The sequence below is a fragment of the Mustela nivalis genome, assembly GCF_964662115.1.
Source record: "Mustela nivalis genome assembly, chromosome: 14".
In the NCBI taxonomy this organism is placed as follows: Eukaryota; Metazoa; Chordata; class Mammalia; order Carnivora; family Mustelidae; genus Mustela; species Mustela nivalis.
Genome location: NC_139033.1, coordinates 33,280,286 through 33,299,740, shown reverse-complemented (window position 1 = coordinate 33,299,740; position 19,455 = coordinate 33,280,286). Strand labels below are relative to the sequence as shown.

Below are 19,455 nucleotides of genomic sequence, written 5' to 3'. Positions count from 1 at the left end.
TTGAGAGAGTGGATGCAAATATGAAAACAAAAATTGTTCAATCTAGAATAAGGTATACAGGTTTCATCATATATATAATCCTTTCAATTTCTGTGTTGAAAAATTCTCAAAATAAAAAAATTAAAGATGGGGAAACAGCTAGACTCCTAATTAGGAGTTAAATTATATTTGAGACTAAATTTGAGACTAAAACAGGCAAAAGCATTCTTTTGCTAAATTTGAGACTAAATTTGAGACTAAAACAGGCAAAAGCATTTTTTTGCTAAAATGTATCAGTATCCTTTGCAATGAAAGCAGAGGACTCACTAGCAATGCCAAGGCACATGAGAAAGCAGTAGAGCAACAAGCTATCAAACAATGACTACATCAGTAACAGCTTCTGGGGGTGATGCTTGCCCCCACCAAAGGGTAACTGTGAGTACTGGCTTAGATACTCTTTATTACTGACTTACCTCATCCTAAAATCAATTTTGGTAAAACGCATGCATAATAAGTAGAAGTTTGAAAAACAGTGAACCACTTGTTATGGAGAAATATTTTTTAACTTCTTTAGTTATTTAACAAAAACTGAACTTCAACACGAAGAAGGAGGTATAAAAGAAATTCGGATATCTCTGTTTAAAAACGTTTTCATCAGTTCAGATCATATTTTTAAAAAACCGAAGTGAAGAACAAATAAAACCTTTCACAAACAGATTTAAAAGAAACTAGAAGATTCCTGAAATTGTAAAAACATGATGGCATACAGGACAAGGCACATGAACTACGTAAGCTCTTGGCCTGCTACCCACCAGCCAAAGGAGAAGTAAGTGCTACCAGGAAAGCTCACCTTCTCTCTAATAACCGGTATACTTTGTTCTTAATTTGCAATGAACTATATTTCTCTCCTTTCTGTGACAGCTAAGAAATTCCTCCAAATATATTACCCCAATTTTAAATTATCTGTAGAAATTATGTGACAAATTTTTGTGACCCGAACTTAACTCTGGTTTGCTCTTATTTTCCTACTCATATTTTTCCACTGCCCTGTGTTGGTCACTTAATTACTTTTATCCTTTAATATGGTATGCATTTCTTTGAGCCACCTCAAATTTCTGGAAATTCAACAGAATTCCAAGTTCATTCATTCTTCTAGCAGTCAACAAATATTTAATTTCCCACTGTGTTCTAAGAACTGGAAATAAAGTAGTATACGAAGCAGAGGCCCAGCTTGCATAGAACCTGCTCATGCCAAGTACTATAAAGAAAACAAACACAGTAAAGGATAAAAGTAATGATGGTAGGTGAAAACAGGACAAAATGGAATACTTTAGATAAATTTCGACTTGAATTTGAGTTTAATCTCTATACCAGCATGAAGAAGGGCTTTTGAGAGACTTGTCACTAATCAGAAAAATAGCAATTATTTGTAGGAGCCCCTAAGTTTAAAAAAATTAAACATTTTGGGACACCTGGGTGGCTCAGTGGGTTAAGCCTCTGCCTTCGGCTCGGGTCATGATCTCAGGGTCCTGGGATCAAGCCCCGCATTGGGCTCTCTGCTCGGCAGGAAGCCTGCTTTCCCCTCTCTCTCTGCTTGCCTCTCTGCCTACCTGTGATCTCTCTCTCTCTGTTTCAAATAAATAATTAAAATCTTAAAAAAAAATTAAACACTTCTTTTTAAAGTCACTTCATAAAATCTGAAATCACAATTAACAGTGACATAAACTTAGAAGGGCTTTATGTATTTTATGTCTGTTTTCATTTGAATTCTATTTTTTAGTTAAACAGCACTATAATTAGCAATTCATTAATATTTATGTTTGTCATTATTTTAAAAAAGTAACAAGTTTATTTTATAAGAAAAAGATAATATAGTGAGTTTTAAGTCAGGTTTGAGAAATTAGGACAAGTTAAGCCAAGCAGCTAAAGTCATACCTATCTCCTAGGAGGAAATAAATTTGTTAATCCATAAGACAAAAGCAGATGTATATGTGCCCTATTCTCTTTCTCGTCATCACTTCTGTGTCCAACATGAGATAAAAGTGTTAAGATAACACTTTCTAGAAAGGTCTTTGTATCCGTTGACATGCTTACCTAATAAATGGCGCTCTAGGATTTCCATTTTCATCGAATTCATAAAGTGCATCTGCCCGCAGGCCATCAGCAACAAACAGTACTAATCTTTTTGCTGGAGGAGGTAATGGTGTAAACTGAGGAGTCATTCCATGAACCAAAGGAGATGTAAAATAAATATCAAAGATGGAGCCGAAGAACACAAAATGTACGAGCAATCCCAAAATAAAGAAGAGTAGCATATCCAGTATAACAAGTCTTCAAGAAAAACTGAAAGAGGGAACAAAATTAAATTAAATTTGGGTAAACCTTAATGAAATTATATATATTTTCACATATTTTGGTGACCACATATACTCTGAACATATATTTTAAAATTTTACCTAATTTACATCTTCACTTTCATGTATGATAGCAACAAAAACATTATTTAATAATGAAGTAATACTGAAATAAAATACATGATAAAATACATTCACACAAATAGAGAAAGTTCAAGTATGATACCCAATTAATACCACTAAACTATTTATAATAAATTTAAGTGTATACTAAACTCATAAAAACTAACATAGGGTCAAAAACAAATATATAAATGAGTTGTAAAATGGGTCAGGGTCCAGTCAAATCAAATTCTATATAAAATAGAAAATATAATTCATGGTGGTCTTGGTTGTCCACATGACCACCATTAAAACTCCTGGAATTTAACATTACTTAAAGTCTGAGGATTATTTTTTTCTTTCTTTTGGACTTTTGGTTATCAGCTCAGGAGACTTCTAGATAGTCCTGACAGATTATATGCATTTTTGTCCATTTAAATAACTTACAGGAAGGAAAAGGTAGTTAAATTTCATGTGTTTCAAAAAATGTACACTCACGGGGTGCCTGGGTGGCTCAGTGGGTTACCCTCTGCCTTCAGCTCAGATCATGTTCCCAGGGTCCTAGGATCAAGCCCCACATCAGGCTCTCTGCTCAGCAGGGAGCCTGCTTCCCTTCCTCTCTCTCTACCTGCCTCTCTGCCTGCTTATGATCTGTCTGTCAAATAAATAAATAAAATTTAAAAAAAAAGTACACTCATTAAAGGAAGACTTTTAGTTCCCTGAACCAATGGAAGTGCAAGTTATATTCACAAATTCAATTAAAATGCTCTTGCATATATTCTGTACATAATGTTGTGTGGAGTACAAGAGAGAACACCAAGAAGACATAGTCACAGATCTGATAAACTTATACATACTTACAGAAGGAAAACTAAGCAACATGAAACATTTAAATAATACTGTATGACAGTATGCCATTAACTGCCAAGATCAAGTCCATGGGAATGCTTTTCAAGCCAGTTTATAATTTACTTTTGTTGGTGAATCTCCCTGCAGATTAAAAACAACAAAATACTCTCAACTCGTCTTTTTGTAAAAGAATGTAAAGTAAGTAAATGGCCAAATTATGGGCCATTTTTTCCTGAGAGATTTAAGAGTCAAATAAGGATCAAAGATATTCCACAAATTATAAAAGTCCCTTACTGAGTAGATGCTATTATGCAACCTAAGGCAAATATTTTGCTTTTTCTAGTATACATGAGCTTCAACTACGTAGCAAACATTATCTTAATAATCGTATTCTGAATATAAAAGTAAAACAATCACAGGGTGCCTGGGTGGCAAAGGCTTGGTTTCGGCTCAGGCTGTGATCTCGGGGTTGTGGAATTGAGCCCTGTGTTAGGCTCTAAGCTCCGTGCACAGAAGCTGCTCAAGAATCTTTCTCCCTCACCCTCTGCCCCACCTCTGTACTCTCTCTCTCTAAAATAAATGAATAAATCTTAAAAAAAAAAAGTTGAAAAGTTAAATAATCACTGTGGTAAGTTTGGAAAATAAAGAAAAATTACTTATGATTTTACCACCTAAAGAAAAATCTGTTACATTCTTTAGTTTTTATCTAATCTACATTTTTATAAAGGCTCACAATTTCACATATTGATTTTCTCTTTATCATACATGAACATTTGTTTTTTTTTAAAAAACTCTTCTCACACATCATGTACCATCACCATGCTCTATCCAATGGGCATGCCTTAATTTTCCTGATCACCTCCACACTGGTAAACATGGAGTTGTTTTCCATTTTCTCATTATTAAAAATGTCAACATGATTAATTTAACTTTTAATGTAATTTTTATGCTAACTTTTAGACATTTCACATTATGTGTTTAATGTGGGGAACCCGGGTGGCTCAGTCGTTGAGCGTCTGCCTTCGGATCAGGTAATGATCTCAGGGTCCCAAGATCAAGCCCCACCATCACGTTACCTGCTCAGTGGAAGGTCTGCTTCTCCCTCTCCCTCTGCTCCATTCTGTGCTCTCTCTCTCTCTCTCAAATAAAATCTTAAAAAAAAAGAAAAAAGAGGGGTGCCTGGGTAGCTCAGTGGGTTAAAGCCTCTGCCTTCGGCTCAGGTCATGATCTCAGGGTCCTGGGATCGAGCCCCCCATTGGGCTCTCTGCTGAGCAGAGAAGCCTGCTGGAAGCAGAGAGCCTGCTTCCCCCACTCTCTCTGCCTGCTTCTCTGCCTACTTGTGATCTCTGTCAAATAAATAAAATCTTTAAAAAAAAAAGAAAAAAGAAAAAAGAATTGAGGTAATATGTGTAAGATATGCAAAATAGTGCCTACTACAGTCAGTACTCATTAACTATTGGCTAATATTATTGTTTCTGATGTACATGAAGTTGGATTGATCATGTGAGAAAAATTTGTTTGCCATCCTTGTTGACTTTAAAAATCTAATCTAATGGATGTAAATCTCTTAGAGAAACCAAGTCTCAAACTTTGTTTTATACCAAAGCATCAACTTTAGCATATAACTGCTCTACTGCTATTTTTCTTAGCTATATGTTGTTTTTGTTTTGTTTTGTTTTTTAAATTCTGGTAAGAACACTTAACATGAGAGACCTACCCTTTATCTATTTTCAAGTGCACAATACAGTACTGATAACTGTAGACTGTACAGCAGATGTCTAGAACTTACTCATCTTGGGTACCTGAGATGTTATAGTTGCTGAACAACAACTCCCATTTCTCCTCCCCAACCAGACCCTGGCGACCATCATTCTACTTTCTGCTTCTGTGAGTCTGACTCTCTTAGATGTCTCACATAGGATGAATCATGCAATATTTGTCTTTCTCTGACTGCTTATTTCAGCTAGTATAATGTCCTCCAGGCCAGAAATGTCTGATAGCCCCAGTTGCTCCATATATTTGCCAAAAATATTTGGTACAGTAGCCCATTTAATTTTGCTTTTTCTGTATGTGGGTACTTACTTGTGACCTACTGTGGTTTTGATTTACATTTCTCTGATAACCAGTGATGTCAAACAACTTCTCATGTGTTTAATGGACATGTTTTTTTAAAACTCTTTTTTTCCCCCTCCTTTTTATTTTTCAGTATTTTCCAAAGAGCAGTACTTTCCAATTTTGGTTAAGTTCAATTAATTTTTCTTTTAGTTACCTATTTTGGGTCCTACGTAAGGAATTTTTATAAATGATAGCACTTACTTTAATACAGATTTTTAATACTTATTTGAAAATAATTTCAAGCTGAGAAAAAAGTTGCAAGCATAATGGTACAAAAACCCACATATCCTTTAGCCACATACATCTATGATAACATTTGTTTGCTTTGTCATTTTTCCTCTTGCCTCTCCTGTCCCTGCTTTGTCTATCTTACCCCTCATGTCTACCTTACCCCTTTGTCTATCTTACTCACGCATGTGTATAAAATCACATAATACTGTTTCGGAACCATTTGAAGATAAATTACATTCATGGTGGCCCTTAACCCCTAAATATTTCAGTGCTTATTTCCTGAGAACACACAGACAGCAATTGTCAACTTCAGTATGTTCAATGTCAGTATTTTATCTCATCTACCATCTGTACACCCCAACTTTTTTGAAATGCTCCAATAATATCTTTATAGCATATTTAAAGCTCTACTGAGGCATAACTGGTCTATAATAGACTGTACAGATTTAAAAGGTACAATAAACACAGTCAAGATAATGAACATACCCATAACCCTTAAAACTCTCCTCATGCTTGTGTAATTCACCCCTACATATTTTTTAAATTTTTTTGATATTAGAAATGGGCAGAAGATATGAACAGACACTTCTCCAATGAAGACATACAAATGGCTATCAGACACATGAAAAACTGTTCATCATCACTAGCCATCAGGGAGATTCAAATTAAAACCACATTGAGATATCACCTTACACTAGTTAGAATGGCCAAAATTAGCAAGACAGGAAACAACATGTGTTGGAGGGGATGTGGAGAATGCTGTTGGTGGGAATGCAAGTTGGTGCAGCCTCTTTGGAGAACAGTGTGGAGATTCCTCAAGAAATTAAAAACAGAACTTTCCTATGACCCTGCAATTGCACTCCTGGGTATCTACCCCAAAGATACAGATGTAGTGAAAAAAAGGGCCATCTGTACCCCAATGTGTATAGCAGCAATGTCCACGGTCGCCAAACTGTGTAAAGAACCAAGATGCCCTTCAACGGACGAATGGATAAGGAAGATGTGGTCCATATACACAATGGTGTATTATGCCTCCATCAGAAAGGATGAATACCCAACTTTTGTAGCAACATGGACGGGACTGGAGGAGATTATGCTGAGTGAAATAAGTCAAGCAGAGACAGTCAATTATCCTATGGTTTCACCTATTTGTGGAGCATAACAAATAGCATGGAGGACAGGGGGAGTTAGAGAGGAGAAGGGAGTTGGGGGAAATTGGAAGGGGAGGTGAACCATGAGAGACTATGGACTCTGAAAAACATTCTGAGTGTTTTGAAGGGGCGGGGCATGGGAGGTCGGGGTACCAGGTGGTGGGTATTATAGAGGGCACGGATTGCATGGAGTACTGGGTGTGGTGCAAAAATAATGAATATTGTTATGCTGAAAATAAATAAAAAACAAATTAAAAAAATTTTTTTGATATTATTGTACATGCTATTTTGTATTTCAATTTCCCTTTGTTAGTTCTTAAATCACCCATTTTTATACATTCACCTGGTATCCTGCAACACCGAAAAACTCTTATATAGTAGCTTTTATGTGAATACCTTTTGATTTTCTACAGAGATAATTATTTTCACCTATGAATGAAGGACTTCTTCCTTGTCATTATAAGTGTCTTTTATCTTTGGCTCATGCTTACTGTACAATCTAGGACCTCTAGTACAATGTTGAACAGAAGTGGTAACAACAGAAATTCTTGCCTTCCAACTCTAGGGTGAAAGTTGTCAGTCTTCCAGGTTTGGGAAGTTTCCTTTATTAAGTTAAAGAAGTTTGCTTTCACTCCCATATGTGGAGTTCAAAATCATGAATGGATGCTGGATGTTGTCACATGCTTTTTGTTGGATCTTTTGAGATGATCATGATCATTTGGTTTTACTAGTTCAGTCTCTTAATGTGGTGGATTACACTGATTGAATTACAAATGTTAAACCAAGTTTGCATTCTCAGAATAAACCCTACTTGGTTATTAAGTGTCATCCATTTATGGACTGTTAGATTTCATTTGCTAAAAATATAATCGAGCATTCTAAAGCAATGTTTATGAAAAGATATTAGATTCTAATTTTCTTTTCTTGTAATTCTTGTCTTTCTCTGGTCTTGGTATCAGACAATGACTTGGGAAGTGTTGCTACCTCTTTTATTTTTTGGAAGAGTTTGTGTAGAATTTGTATTATTTCTTCCTTTACTGTGTAACTGAATTCACTGGTGAAACTACTTGCTTGAAGTTTTCTTTGTGGGAAGGTTTTTATCTCTAGATTCAATTTCTTCATATATTTTAGGGATATTCCGATTTACTAATTGTTGAGTACGTTTTGGTAGTTATACCTTTTAAGAAATTTGTTGATTTCATCCAAATTATTAAATTTACTTGTCTAAAATCATTCATAATATTATATTCAATTATTATCCTTTTTTCCTATCTTCCATTCCAGGACACAGTCTACCAGGTATCTTACTCAGTTGTTCAAAGTAAGTTGCTTTTCAAGTACTTACTTCATTCCAGTTAGATCTTAAATTCTAGTCAGAGCTAAAGCACATATGGTATATCCGGATGTACAGAAGCTCACACTGATTTATATATTCTTTTTAAAGACTTTATTTATTCATTTGACAGAAAGAGAGAGATACAAAGAAAGAGCACAAGTGGGGGCAGGGCGCAGAAGAAGAGGGAAAAGCATGTTCCCCCTGAATGGGGATCCAGATGTGGGGATCGATCCCAGGACACTGGGATCATGACCTGAGCCAAAGGCAGCCGCTTAACCGACTGAGCCACCCAAGCACCCCAAGCTCACAATGACTTAAATATCTCCTCTTTATCATGGAAAAGTTAGTACTTTCTATATGGTTATAAATAAGCAAACATCTATGTCATTTCCCACTTTCATTTGCATTTACAACTAACTCCCTGGACTTAATGTTCTTTCTTCTTTTCCCTATTGCTATTACACAGCTTTCTGAATAACGTATCAAACAAAGTCTATGTGTTAAAGGAACATACAAATTTTCCACTACCCAACAGCTTACTGAAGTTATCAAACAAAAATTTTATTTGAGAACTTTGACCTTCCCACAGCTATAAGAGAGCTAAGGTAAAAATCACACTCTGTATGTAAGAACAGCAGGATCTCAGTCACGTCACTCCCTGTCTTAGCTTCCTTATCCATAAAAAAAGATACCATCAGCCTTATTCCATGGCAGGAGTCTAGTGTGAAATAACCAAGACAATGCACCATACAAATGTAAAGCATTAGCAATACTCTAGGGTATAAAGCATTCGATTTTTATTTTTTAAATAAAACTTTAAATAGTTGAGTTTACATTATTTTAAAAGAAAGCAGTAAAAAAGAAAAAGGTATACTGTATTTTCCTGTTCCAGTCAAATCAATTTTTATAAGTTCCTGATTAGACTTGTAATATTCATTACCACCAAATATTAATGATACAAGCACTATATATTTATTTAATATTTCTCAGTGTCCAGTTGGGTTCTCTATTTCCCTTTCTTTCTTTCATTCTTTCTTTCTTTCGAGAGTGTGAGTGGAAGGGAAGAGCAGAGAGGAAAACAAAGACTCTTAAGCAGGTTCCACACTCAGTGCAGAGCCCTACATGGGGCTGGATCCCACAACCTGGAGATCACGCCCCCAGCCAAAATCAAGAGTTGGTCACTCAGCCGACTGAGCCATCCAGGAGCCTCTGGGTTCTATTTCTTTCTTTCTTCTTCTTCTTCTTCTTCTTTTTTTTTTAAGATTTTATTTATTTATTTGAGAGAGAGTCACACACACACACACAATGAGAGAGGGAACACAAGCAGGGAGAGTGGGAAAGGGAGAAGCAGGCTTCCGGCTGAGCTTGGAACCAGATGTGGGGCTTAATCCCAGGACCCTGGGATCATGACCTGAGCTGAAGGCAGATGCTGAACCGGCCAAGCAACCCCTGGGTTCTATTATCAAAAGGGCCTGTGCTTCTTAGTTCTCCACATTCACAACCACCACATTAGTTCATCAGGTCCTCAGCTGGGCCATGCCAACAACCCACAAATGGGTTCCGTACTAAACTACACGATACAAATTCTTCCCTTCCTCAAAGTAATGATCTTATATATTGCACTCTACAAATCATACTAAATTTCACTAGTATGACTAGTATTTAGGGTTAAGGCCTATGTATAAAATTCGTAAAGTTTGTAAGTTTGTATAATTTCATTATATTTTATTCTAATGGTCTTTACGAATTTTATACATAGGCCTTAACCCTAAAACTCATGTACTTTCTAACCCATTTTCAAGTGATCCTTAGTTTTAAATAATTTATTTCAATGTAAGAAAGATAAGGTGAAATGAGAATATCTAAAAGAACTTCAGGAAGGAAAACCAAATGAGAATATAGTTGGTATTTTTTCTCAAAAATCATGTTAGAGGGGCGCCTGGGTGGCTCAGTGGGTTAAGCCTCTGCCTTCAGCTCAGGTCATGATCCCAGAGTCCTGGGATTGAGCCCCGCATCAGGATCCTTGCTCAGCAGGGAGCCTGCTTCCCCCCTCTCTCCACCTGCCTCTCTGCTTACTTGTGATCTCTGTCAAATAAATAAATAAAATCTTTAAAACAAAATCGTGTTAGAAATAATTACTTCATCAGGTAATAACTTAAGGATCTCCACCAGAAGGCAATGAGATATTAATGATCTTAGAATCTCACATCTCTTTTCCACAGAAGAATTCCAATTAATACACAGAGAAGGAATGAGAAAAATATAAAATTACAACTAGACAAACACCACAGTAATACTTGTTACCAGCAAGATGCACTGATAAATGCTAAACTCACTGGGTCTAAGTGTGAGCCAAACAGGCTATTTGCAGTCTCAAAGAAATCTCTCCCAAATAAATATTAATTACGAAGGGTAAAACACTAACTTATAATGGAGAAACCCCTCAGACACCACCTTACCAAGTGGTCAAAGTTAACATAACCAGTAATAAGACATATTAACATCATGTAATCCCAATACGGTGCACTAAGAAAGGCACAGCATAGCACATTTTTGGTAAAAGAAGATGCGGTATTGCCAAAAATGCAAACCTTGATCTATTCATGGGAGCACATCAGACAGACTCAAATTGAGAAACAGGCTGCCAAATAACGGACCAGTACTCTTCAAAAGCATCATGGTCATGAAAGACGAGGAAAGACTGAGGAATAGTCACAGAATGAAGGCTGAAGAGACATAACCAAACACAATAAGGAAACCTGAACTGGATCCTGGGTCAGAAAATAGACAAGAGTGGAAAAACTGGTGAATGTCAACTAAGAAGTGCAGATTAGTTAATAGTTTTGTACAAATGTTAGTGTCCCAGTTTTGATAACTACATTGTGGTTACATAAGATGTCTACATTAGGTACAGTGTGGAGGGTGTACAATAACTCTCTGTACTATTTTTGAAACTTTTCTATAGATCTAAAAATAGAGTAGAAAAAAATTAACTTGGAGCTATTTTAAATAGAAAAAAAATTAATTTGAAGCCTAAGTCTGTACTCAAAAGATAACACTCGCTAGAGTCATAGTTATAACCACCACAAATTTCATGGACAGCTCTGATTTCATGTAACCTGTGTTCTTGTAAATAAAGGTTATTTACTAAACTTGTAGCCTTTAAGTGTTTATATCAGCATAAGCCATATTAAAGGGCTTATTATTTAAAGATGGTGTTTCGCAGTTCTCTTGGGCTCTGTTCACCTGCTATGGGAAGAGTAAATACTGCCAGTTAAAACGCTAAGGAAGTACCTGGGATCTGCACACAACAGAATATCATCAGGTAAACTATTAAGCCAGGTTATTAGTTCATTTGTTCATTTGTTTCTTTATTAGTTCACTAGTTCATTTGTTTCTTTATACTTATTATTTTGGGGTGTATATTTTTTTCATTGTGATATATGTCACTTTCAAGTGAAAACTACATGTGACTTTACAAATGCCATAAAAAAACTAATTTTCAAATTCCCTCATGGCTAGTAAACCAACAGGAGTTGCTAATTATTTAGAGGATTCATACCCAGCAACATACTTGAGAGGAATTCAATTTTTTTTCTTCATAGCTAACATCCTTTATCTGTTCCAGAATATCACAGTAGAGTTACTTATCATGTCTCCTTAGGCATCTCTTGGCTGGGACAATTTCTCATAGTTTGCCTGTTTTGATGACCTTGCGAGTTCTAAAGAGTACTAGTCAGGTATATTGTAGGAGACTTCTCTTGTAGGAATTTGTCTGATATTTTTCTCATGATTAGAATGGGGTTATGGAAGAGAAGAGGAAGGAAAACCACATGTGTAAGGTGCCATTTTTATCACATCTTACCAGGGGCGTATGCCATCAACAAGGCTTATCGACAACGGATATTAAACTTGATCCTCTGGCCGAGGTGGTGTTTGTCAGGTTTCTCCACTATAAATTTAATGATTTCATATTTTACTCTTTGGAAGGAAACTGCTGTATGTACAACCAATACTTAAGGAGTAGGGAGTTATACTGAGTTATACTCTTATCTTCTGAGAGCATGAAGTTCCTACATAGATTATCTGAATTCTTCTACAGGGAGGGTAGACATTTTAAACTCAGTCAATAATGGGATTAAAAGCTCTCATTCTGGGATGCCTGAGTGGCTCAGTCAGTTAAGTGGCTGCCTTTGGCTCAGGATCCCAGCTTCCTAGGATCAAGTCCCATATCCGGCTCCTTGCTCCGGCTCCTTGCTCAGCAGGGAACCTGCTTCTCCCTCTGCCTCTGGCTGCCACTCTACCTGACTGTACTCTCTCTATCTCTCTGACAAATAAATAAATAAAATCTTTTAAAAAAATAAAAGCTTTCATTCTACAAGATTAGATTAACATTATAATCACTAGTATTTGCACTCATGCTTTCCTCATCCTACTTAGAAAATAATTTTTATCAGGATACATGCAAGCCATTATTCCTTTTATGAGCCTATTCTAGCCAGCACTATCAAAAATTTATATATTATTTTAAAATATTTAGACATATATTCTATTATATAACTATACTACAATTTATTTGAAAATTATCTTGACAGACATTGTCCCTGATTGTCATTACTACAAAGAATGCTGCAATTTAGCCTATCTCTCATGGTAAACTTGGGAGATTTTCAGAATGACAAACAGAATGATGATCCATCACAAAATTAATTTGATGGATTGCAATTAGCTTCTTTAAAAAAAAAGAAATAGAACAGGGTAGGATAGAGAATACATCACAATAAAGTACTTCAGAAGTAGGAAGGTAAATGATGGCTCTGAAAAAGTATTTTATTTTCTCTCTATGTGTGCACATGCATGCATGTACATTGTATGAATATAGCATGTGATAGTGAAAAAGTATTTCAAACTATTTTACGTACAAATAAATTTGAAAATCATCTCTATTAAGTGGAGTTGCTGGTGTAAACCTATATTCCCCACTTTACAAGACAGTAGCAAAGTGTCCTCAGCAGTGTATGAGAATTCATGCTTTCTCTAAATCCCCATAATTGACTGTTACTATCATATTTACCTTATGCCAACCTACACAGGATGAAATGGCATCCTGTTGTTTGAGTATCTGTTTGCCTGATCACTACTCAGAGTGAACATCTTTTCATGTTTTTACTGGCCAACTGGGTTTCCCATCCTTTCAACTGTGTATCCGTATCCTTTGATCACATAGGATTATGCTTGCTGGCCTTTTTTCCTGGACTTGAACTTTATATGATATACATGTGTACCTGTGTATCTCTCTCTATATAGATATAGACACATAGATATTTATTTGCAACACACATGCAACAAAGCGAACACAAATCTGATCATGGTGCTTTTTGTTAAATAAAAGTTTTATAACTTTAATACAGTATAATTTACCAAATTTATTCTTTCTGGAGTAAGTTTTTTTGTGTTTTCCATAAGAAAACTTCTCTCATTTTAATGTCACATAAAAATAGTTTTAAATTAGAACTAATTTCTAAGTTTAAGATTTTTGCTTTTCACCTGGCATTATCTAGAATTTATTTGTATGTGGTGTGAGACAGAGATTTAGTTTGAAGCTTTTAATTACCTGACGGGAGCACTAGTATAGCTACCACTTTAGAATGTCTTAAGATAAATTCTATATCAAATACAAATACAGGCAAAAAAAAAAAAAAAAAAAAAAAAAACCTTTAAATGCAATTCTTGTCTTTTGCTCTTTGTATCATAAAAGTTGGAAACAATATGTAACAAGAGGAACAGATATAGTTTTTGTTCAGGGAAACATTATACTATATGGAAAACAAGTCAAGCCACACCTATGCCAAAAATGTATCTTAAAAATAAAGGATTAATAAAAAATGTTTTTAAAGGTATTGGCTGCCCTTTTCTCCCCAACACAGCCAAAATTCTCAAAAATAATATGATCTCTTTTTCCCTGATCCTCTAAAATTCAATCCTTTGTTTTCTACTACATCAGAGAAAAAACTTCCACTAATGTAATGTAGCCAATATTTAAAAAAATGGTGGCTTTTTTTTAGTCTTCTATCTTCCATTCAATTTGTCTTCCTTAACCATGACTTCTTTCTTAAACAGCATCATTTCTTAGCTTTTGTGAACATTGCTCCAGTTTTTCTCCTACTTCTCTGTCCAATATTGAGGGGTCTTTATCTGGTCAATGAATTTTAGAATTACTCAAAATTTGGTACTAGGGTTTCTTTTATTCTCACTCTTGTACTTTTTGTCCAGACTTTTTTTAAGACTTCATTTTTTTTAAGATTTTATTTATTTATTTATTTGTCAGACAGAGGTCACAGTAGGCAGAGAGGTAGGCAGAGAGAGGGGGGGGATGCAGGCTCCTACTGAGCAGAGAGCCCAATGTAGGGCTCGGTCCCAGGACCCTGGGATCATGACCTGAGCCGAAGGCAGAGGCTTTAACCCATTGAGCCACCCAGGAGCCCCAACACTTCATTTTTAAGAAATCTAGACACCCAACATGGGGCTCAAACTCACCACCATGAGATCAAGAGTTGCATGCTCCCCCAACTGAGCCAGCAAGGCACCCCACTGTCTAGGCTTTTTTGACCCTACCCCTGGTGTCAGCTAGCACTTATATGTGAAAGTCTTAACAGATAGCTCCAAATCCATATATGTAATTCCAACCTTAACACATCCACCTGAGATACAAACTGAGTGAGTATGTTTAAAACCAAACTCATGATATTCCCCATGAACTGTGTTTAGGTAGTAAACCTCCTAACTCTCCAGTGTTCACAGTCTCTGGAGATGGCACCACCTTCTACTCAGGTATACCAATCAGAAAACTTAGCAGTCAGTCATTCTTTATAACCCATTCGTTAGTTGTATAACCACATATTACTTTTTTATTTTGCTTTTTTCAGAATGCAAATAGGAACACCTCATTCCCTTGGTAAAACCCTTTAGTGCCTCTCCCCCAACATAATCAAAAGTAGAGTCCTTAATACAACACAGAAGGCGTTACATGGACTGGTCTTTCCCTCCCTTTCTAGCCTGGTCCCATGGCCCTCCTCTTTGCTTTATGGCATCGCACCATGTTGGTCCTTTTTATGTCAGGAGCCCATGCTTCCTACTGTTATTCAGACCTCTGCATAAATTGCACTTCCAACCCACCCTCTAGCCTCTCTCACTCCATTGTCTCACAACACCTCCTTGCACTTTCAAGCATCACTTCCTCAGAAACTATGCAGTCCGAACCCAAAACCAGAGCCTTTACTTCAAGTTCATAAATACATATTTCGGTTTTCACCATTTGGATTAATGTCTGTCTCTATCACTTAACTGTAATTCCATGACAGCAAGACAGAGCTCCTCCAGCACTCATCACAGTCCTATGGGCTTAGTAAGGACTCAGACATGTGCTGCAGAAATTATTTAGGATTATCATTTCAAAGGTACATGTAATATGCACTTTAGCCACTAGAGGCTGCCTTGTTTTTCTTTTTACTTCCCCAGAACAAACGAATTGTGAAGATTCAGGATACTTAAAAAACAAAACAAAAATCAAACTTATATGCTTGAGTCATTTACTATACATAAAATTGAACTGATTCCAAAATATCATACTTTGCATACTAATTATTTTATTATTGCCAAGCACATGTGTATTAAGTAATTTTATTAACATTGCTCTTTAAAGAGAACCACATTTTATTCAGATTTACTGAAGAAAACTTTGTCATGGTTGAATTGTTTGGAAACCTCTCAAAACAAATGAATAACTACTAAAAATTTTAAAACATATATATCTATGTACCAATAAAAGTTATTTAGCTTATACGTGTGGAATGTTTACAGGCATTGAAAAACAATTTAAAAATTACATATTTCTAAAATTTCAAATTAACCAAAACCTTGCATTTAAAATGTTACCTGTGATTATTTTAAGGCCGTTAAAACCATAAATTAGTTTTTAAGCCCTAAAATATTTGAAGTTGGGGTGCCTGGGTGGCTCAGTGGGTTAAAGCCTCTGCCTTCGATTCGGCTTGGGTCATGATCCCAGGGTTCTGGTATTGAGTCCCACATCAGGCTCTCTGCTCAGTGGGGAGCCTGCTTCCTCCGTGCTCTTTCTCTCTCTCTGCCTGCCTCTCTGCCTACTTGTGATCTCTATCAAATAAATAAATAAAATCTTTAAAATATTTGAAGTGTTTACAAGCATAAAAAATCTTTAACATTTTATTGCTCAAATACAAAGTTCAATGACTATCCTCATTATTCAAATTTAGCTGCAAAGACTAAGGAGTTTTTTAAGGAGAAAGGAGAAAGGAGAAAAGGAGAAAATTTCCCAACCATATTAATAAATTATTATAAACAGAGATTAGCAATTATTAACATTCTAGTATATGCTACTTCTTCTTCTTTTTTTTTTTTTTTAAGATTTTATTTATTTATTTGACAGAGAGAGATCACAAGTAGGCAGAGAGAGAGAAGGAAGCAGCTGCCCTGCTGAGCAGAAAGCTGGATGCAGGACTCAATCCCAGGACCCTGAGATCATGACCTGAATATGTGCTACTTCTTAAGAACTTTTATTGATAAGTACACTTCTATGTACTGTGGAAAAGAAAAGTACTTACTGAGAAAACTGGCCAGTTGATCTTTTACGGGCTGGGAAGGTCATATAAACAAGTCCATGATTATAGGATACGTAGTAGAATCAGGAAACTACTGATTTATATAGGAAGTCAATCATAGAAGCACTTCGTTGTCCAACTTCTTATAGCTCTCTGAGAAAACATATTTTAAATATATTTTCAAATTACATTTTAGAAATCGGACCCTAAATTAAAGATACTCCCTTTGTACCCTACTGACTTAATTGCTTTTTCCAGGTTTAGTGGCTGAATGGTTGAAATTTTTCTTGTTTTATTTTTAAAAACCTCTTAATACTTTCAATATATACTAATATTGCACTACCTGTAACGGACTATAATAACATTTATGGTGTAGGGTACCATGTACTGTGACAAGCACATTTCTAATGCTGTGCACTTTCATTAATCCCCCTGGCAGATAAATGTTAAATGAGACTAAGAGAAGTTAAGTAACTTAAGGTGTTACAGCAAATAATTGGCAGAATTGGAATAGGAACTCTAGGCACTTCTGCCAGACAAGGACTATCTTCTTCAATGACCCTAAGGGCAGGGGATTTCTAAAAATTCCATTACAGAGATGGAAAGATTGTATATAAATAATACATTTCCAACCGTGCCCTTTCCATGCCATTCACTATTCCCTCCCATTCCTCCATTCCAGAAATTGATTCCATTTTCAATCTCTCTGGCAAACTCAACTACAATAAGTATAAGCAATCCTTTTTGCTAACAAACAATAACAGGATATAGCATTGGCTATCTTGATACTATTTTTCTAAGATTGGGGATTCTTTTTTCATGTTTTTCTTCCATATATATAGCATAGAAAAATACTTAGAATTCAAACATTAGGAGCTCATGTTCTATAAAAAAAATATTTTGAATTCTTAGTACTAACAATGTTTAAAAAAAAAAGTTTCCAGCAAAAACAGAAGAAAAAACCCAAAGACTCATTCTAATGAAAATTTCAGTTTTCTGAGCCTGGGTAAACTGAAATTAAAGCCTACACTTAACCGCTGGCATACTTTCACATGTAAGCCAATAACCTGACCTATGGTTATATAAGAATGCTCTGTTTTTATTTTTCCACAGAGCTAAAGGAGATACTTTACTACCTCAGTGTAACATGTAACTCACCCGATAACAAAATTACTGCTACCTATTTATTTTGGTGCTTACAGGGGGCTATACGGAAAGAAAGGAAATTTAAAACCTTGCAAAAGCGGCAATTTATGTGTGAAGAAAATAGATCTTAGGACTAGCATTCCAATACCGTTTGACTAGAAACTAACATCCCCTTTACCGCCTTGTACTGTAGTCAAGGAATGACCTAAAAGATAAAGGTGGAACTTCCAAAATTTAGTGCTAACATTTGATAAAGAAAATTAAAACTGTGCAAAGCATCTCAGCTTTAAAATAAGTATGTTCCACAGTCAATACCTTCATTCTAGCCTAAATGGTCAAGCCAGAAAGCCTGGAAGACTAGTGCGAGAAGAATGGCTTTGCACATAAAAAAACTGATTTTATTTTATTTTTTAATTTTTTAAAAAAGATTATTTATTTATTTATTTGACAGAGAGAGAGAGAGAGAGAGAGAGAGAGATCACAAGTAGGCAGAGAGACAGGCGGAGAGAGACGGAGCGGAGAGCCCGATGCGGGACCCGATCCCAGGACTCTGGGATTAGGACCTGAGCCGAAGGCAGAGGTTTTAACCCACTGTGCCACCCAAGAAGAAAACTGATTTTAAAAATTCCTTTGAATACTTATAATGGAGTTGACCTGACCAGGTCGCTGAACGTCTCTAGGCTTAAGTTTGCATTACTTCTCTACTGATGAGAATGCATTTAGCACTTTCAAGGTCCCTTGTTGTGCAAACCGTGTTTTAAATGCTAAGGGCTCGTTCAGGGTATCTATCCACAAACCCAACGAAATCTAAAACTCCCGAGTTCTGTCCGGTGCCTTCCTCCACCTCCCGCAGCCCAGCACGCCCCGCCCTTTCACAGCGCGAACTCGGCGGCTAGAAGGCCGTCTTCCAGAAGTTCAAGCAGCCGGTGCCGTCGCCAGGCCTCCCGAGCGATCGGGCACTGGACTGGGAAGGGAAGAGAAAGGAAGTCAAATTCTAAGTACTGCCCTGGACACCTGCTACACGTGCTGCCCTGGACACCTGCTACACGTGCTGCCCTGGACACCTGCTACACGTGCGAAGACAGTACCACCCACCGGCTGCAAACAACAGGAACAAGTGAAGAGCGCCCGGGAAGCAGCGCGCCCGCGGGCGTGAGGCCAGTTTTGGTGCCACCGCACCTCTGCGCTCTGGTCCCCGGGCTTTACCTGGGGCTTTTCCGGCGTTATCTCGAGAAGGAGGCCTCCTCGGCGCAAAGGCAGAATCCAGCTCTCCCGCAGAGTTTCCCTTTGACCCCTGAAAGGAAAGGGGAAAGAACGTTCCTAAGCCACCGTCATAACTGCCTCTCAACTACGGAACGCCCCCCGAAACCTACCTGCCGGGAGCCTGCTCTCGCGATAATTCTAGAGCCAGCCGCCCGTAATTCCAGCCTCTCGCTCCACCTCCGGCCAATCAAACAGAAGTGGGGGCGGGGTTTTGCCTTTGAGCGGGGAGCGGGGCTTTCAATCTTCGCTCTCTGGGGTTGAGAACGGGCGGGGCTGAGGCAGGGCTTGGGCGGGGA

General features: G+C 36.9%; 1 protein-coding gene across 9 annotated transcripts in view; it reads right to left on the bottom strand.

Moving 5' to 3' along the window:
- PIGN (phosphatidylinositol glycan anchor biosynthesis class N) overlaps window positions 1-19,300 on the bottom strand; it is a 103,293-nt gene extending 83,993 nt beyond the window's left edge. For 3 of the 9 annotated variants that reach the window (XR_014302872.1, XM_082699376.1, XM_082699380.1), the window contains exons 1-3: window positions 19,103-19,288; window positions 16,754-16,903; window positions 2,074-2,322 (exon numbers count right to left, since the gene is read on the bottom strand). Coding sequence is in view for 8 of the 9 variants with exons in the window: in XM_082699376.1 (XP_082555502.1) it covers window positions 2,074-2,294 (221 nt within the window). In the remaining variant the exon portion in view is untranslated. Of the gene's footprint in view, window positions 1-2,073; window positions 2,323-3,296; window positions 3,426-4,360; window positions 4,464-16,753; window positions 16,904-19,102 lie in introns of those variants that run through there. The other 6 variants (XM_082699377.1, XM_082699383.1, XM_082699381.1 and 3 more) reach the window with 5 other exon arrangements.
- Between the last annotated feature and the right edge of the window lie 155 nt (window positions 19,301-19,455).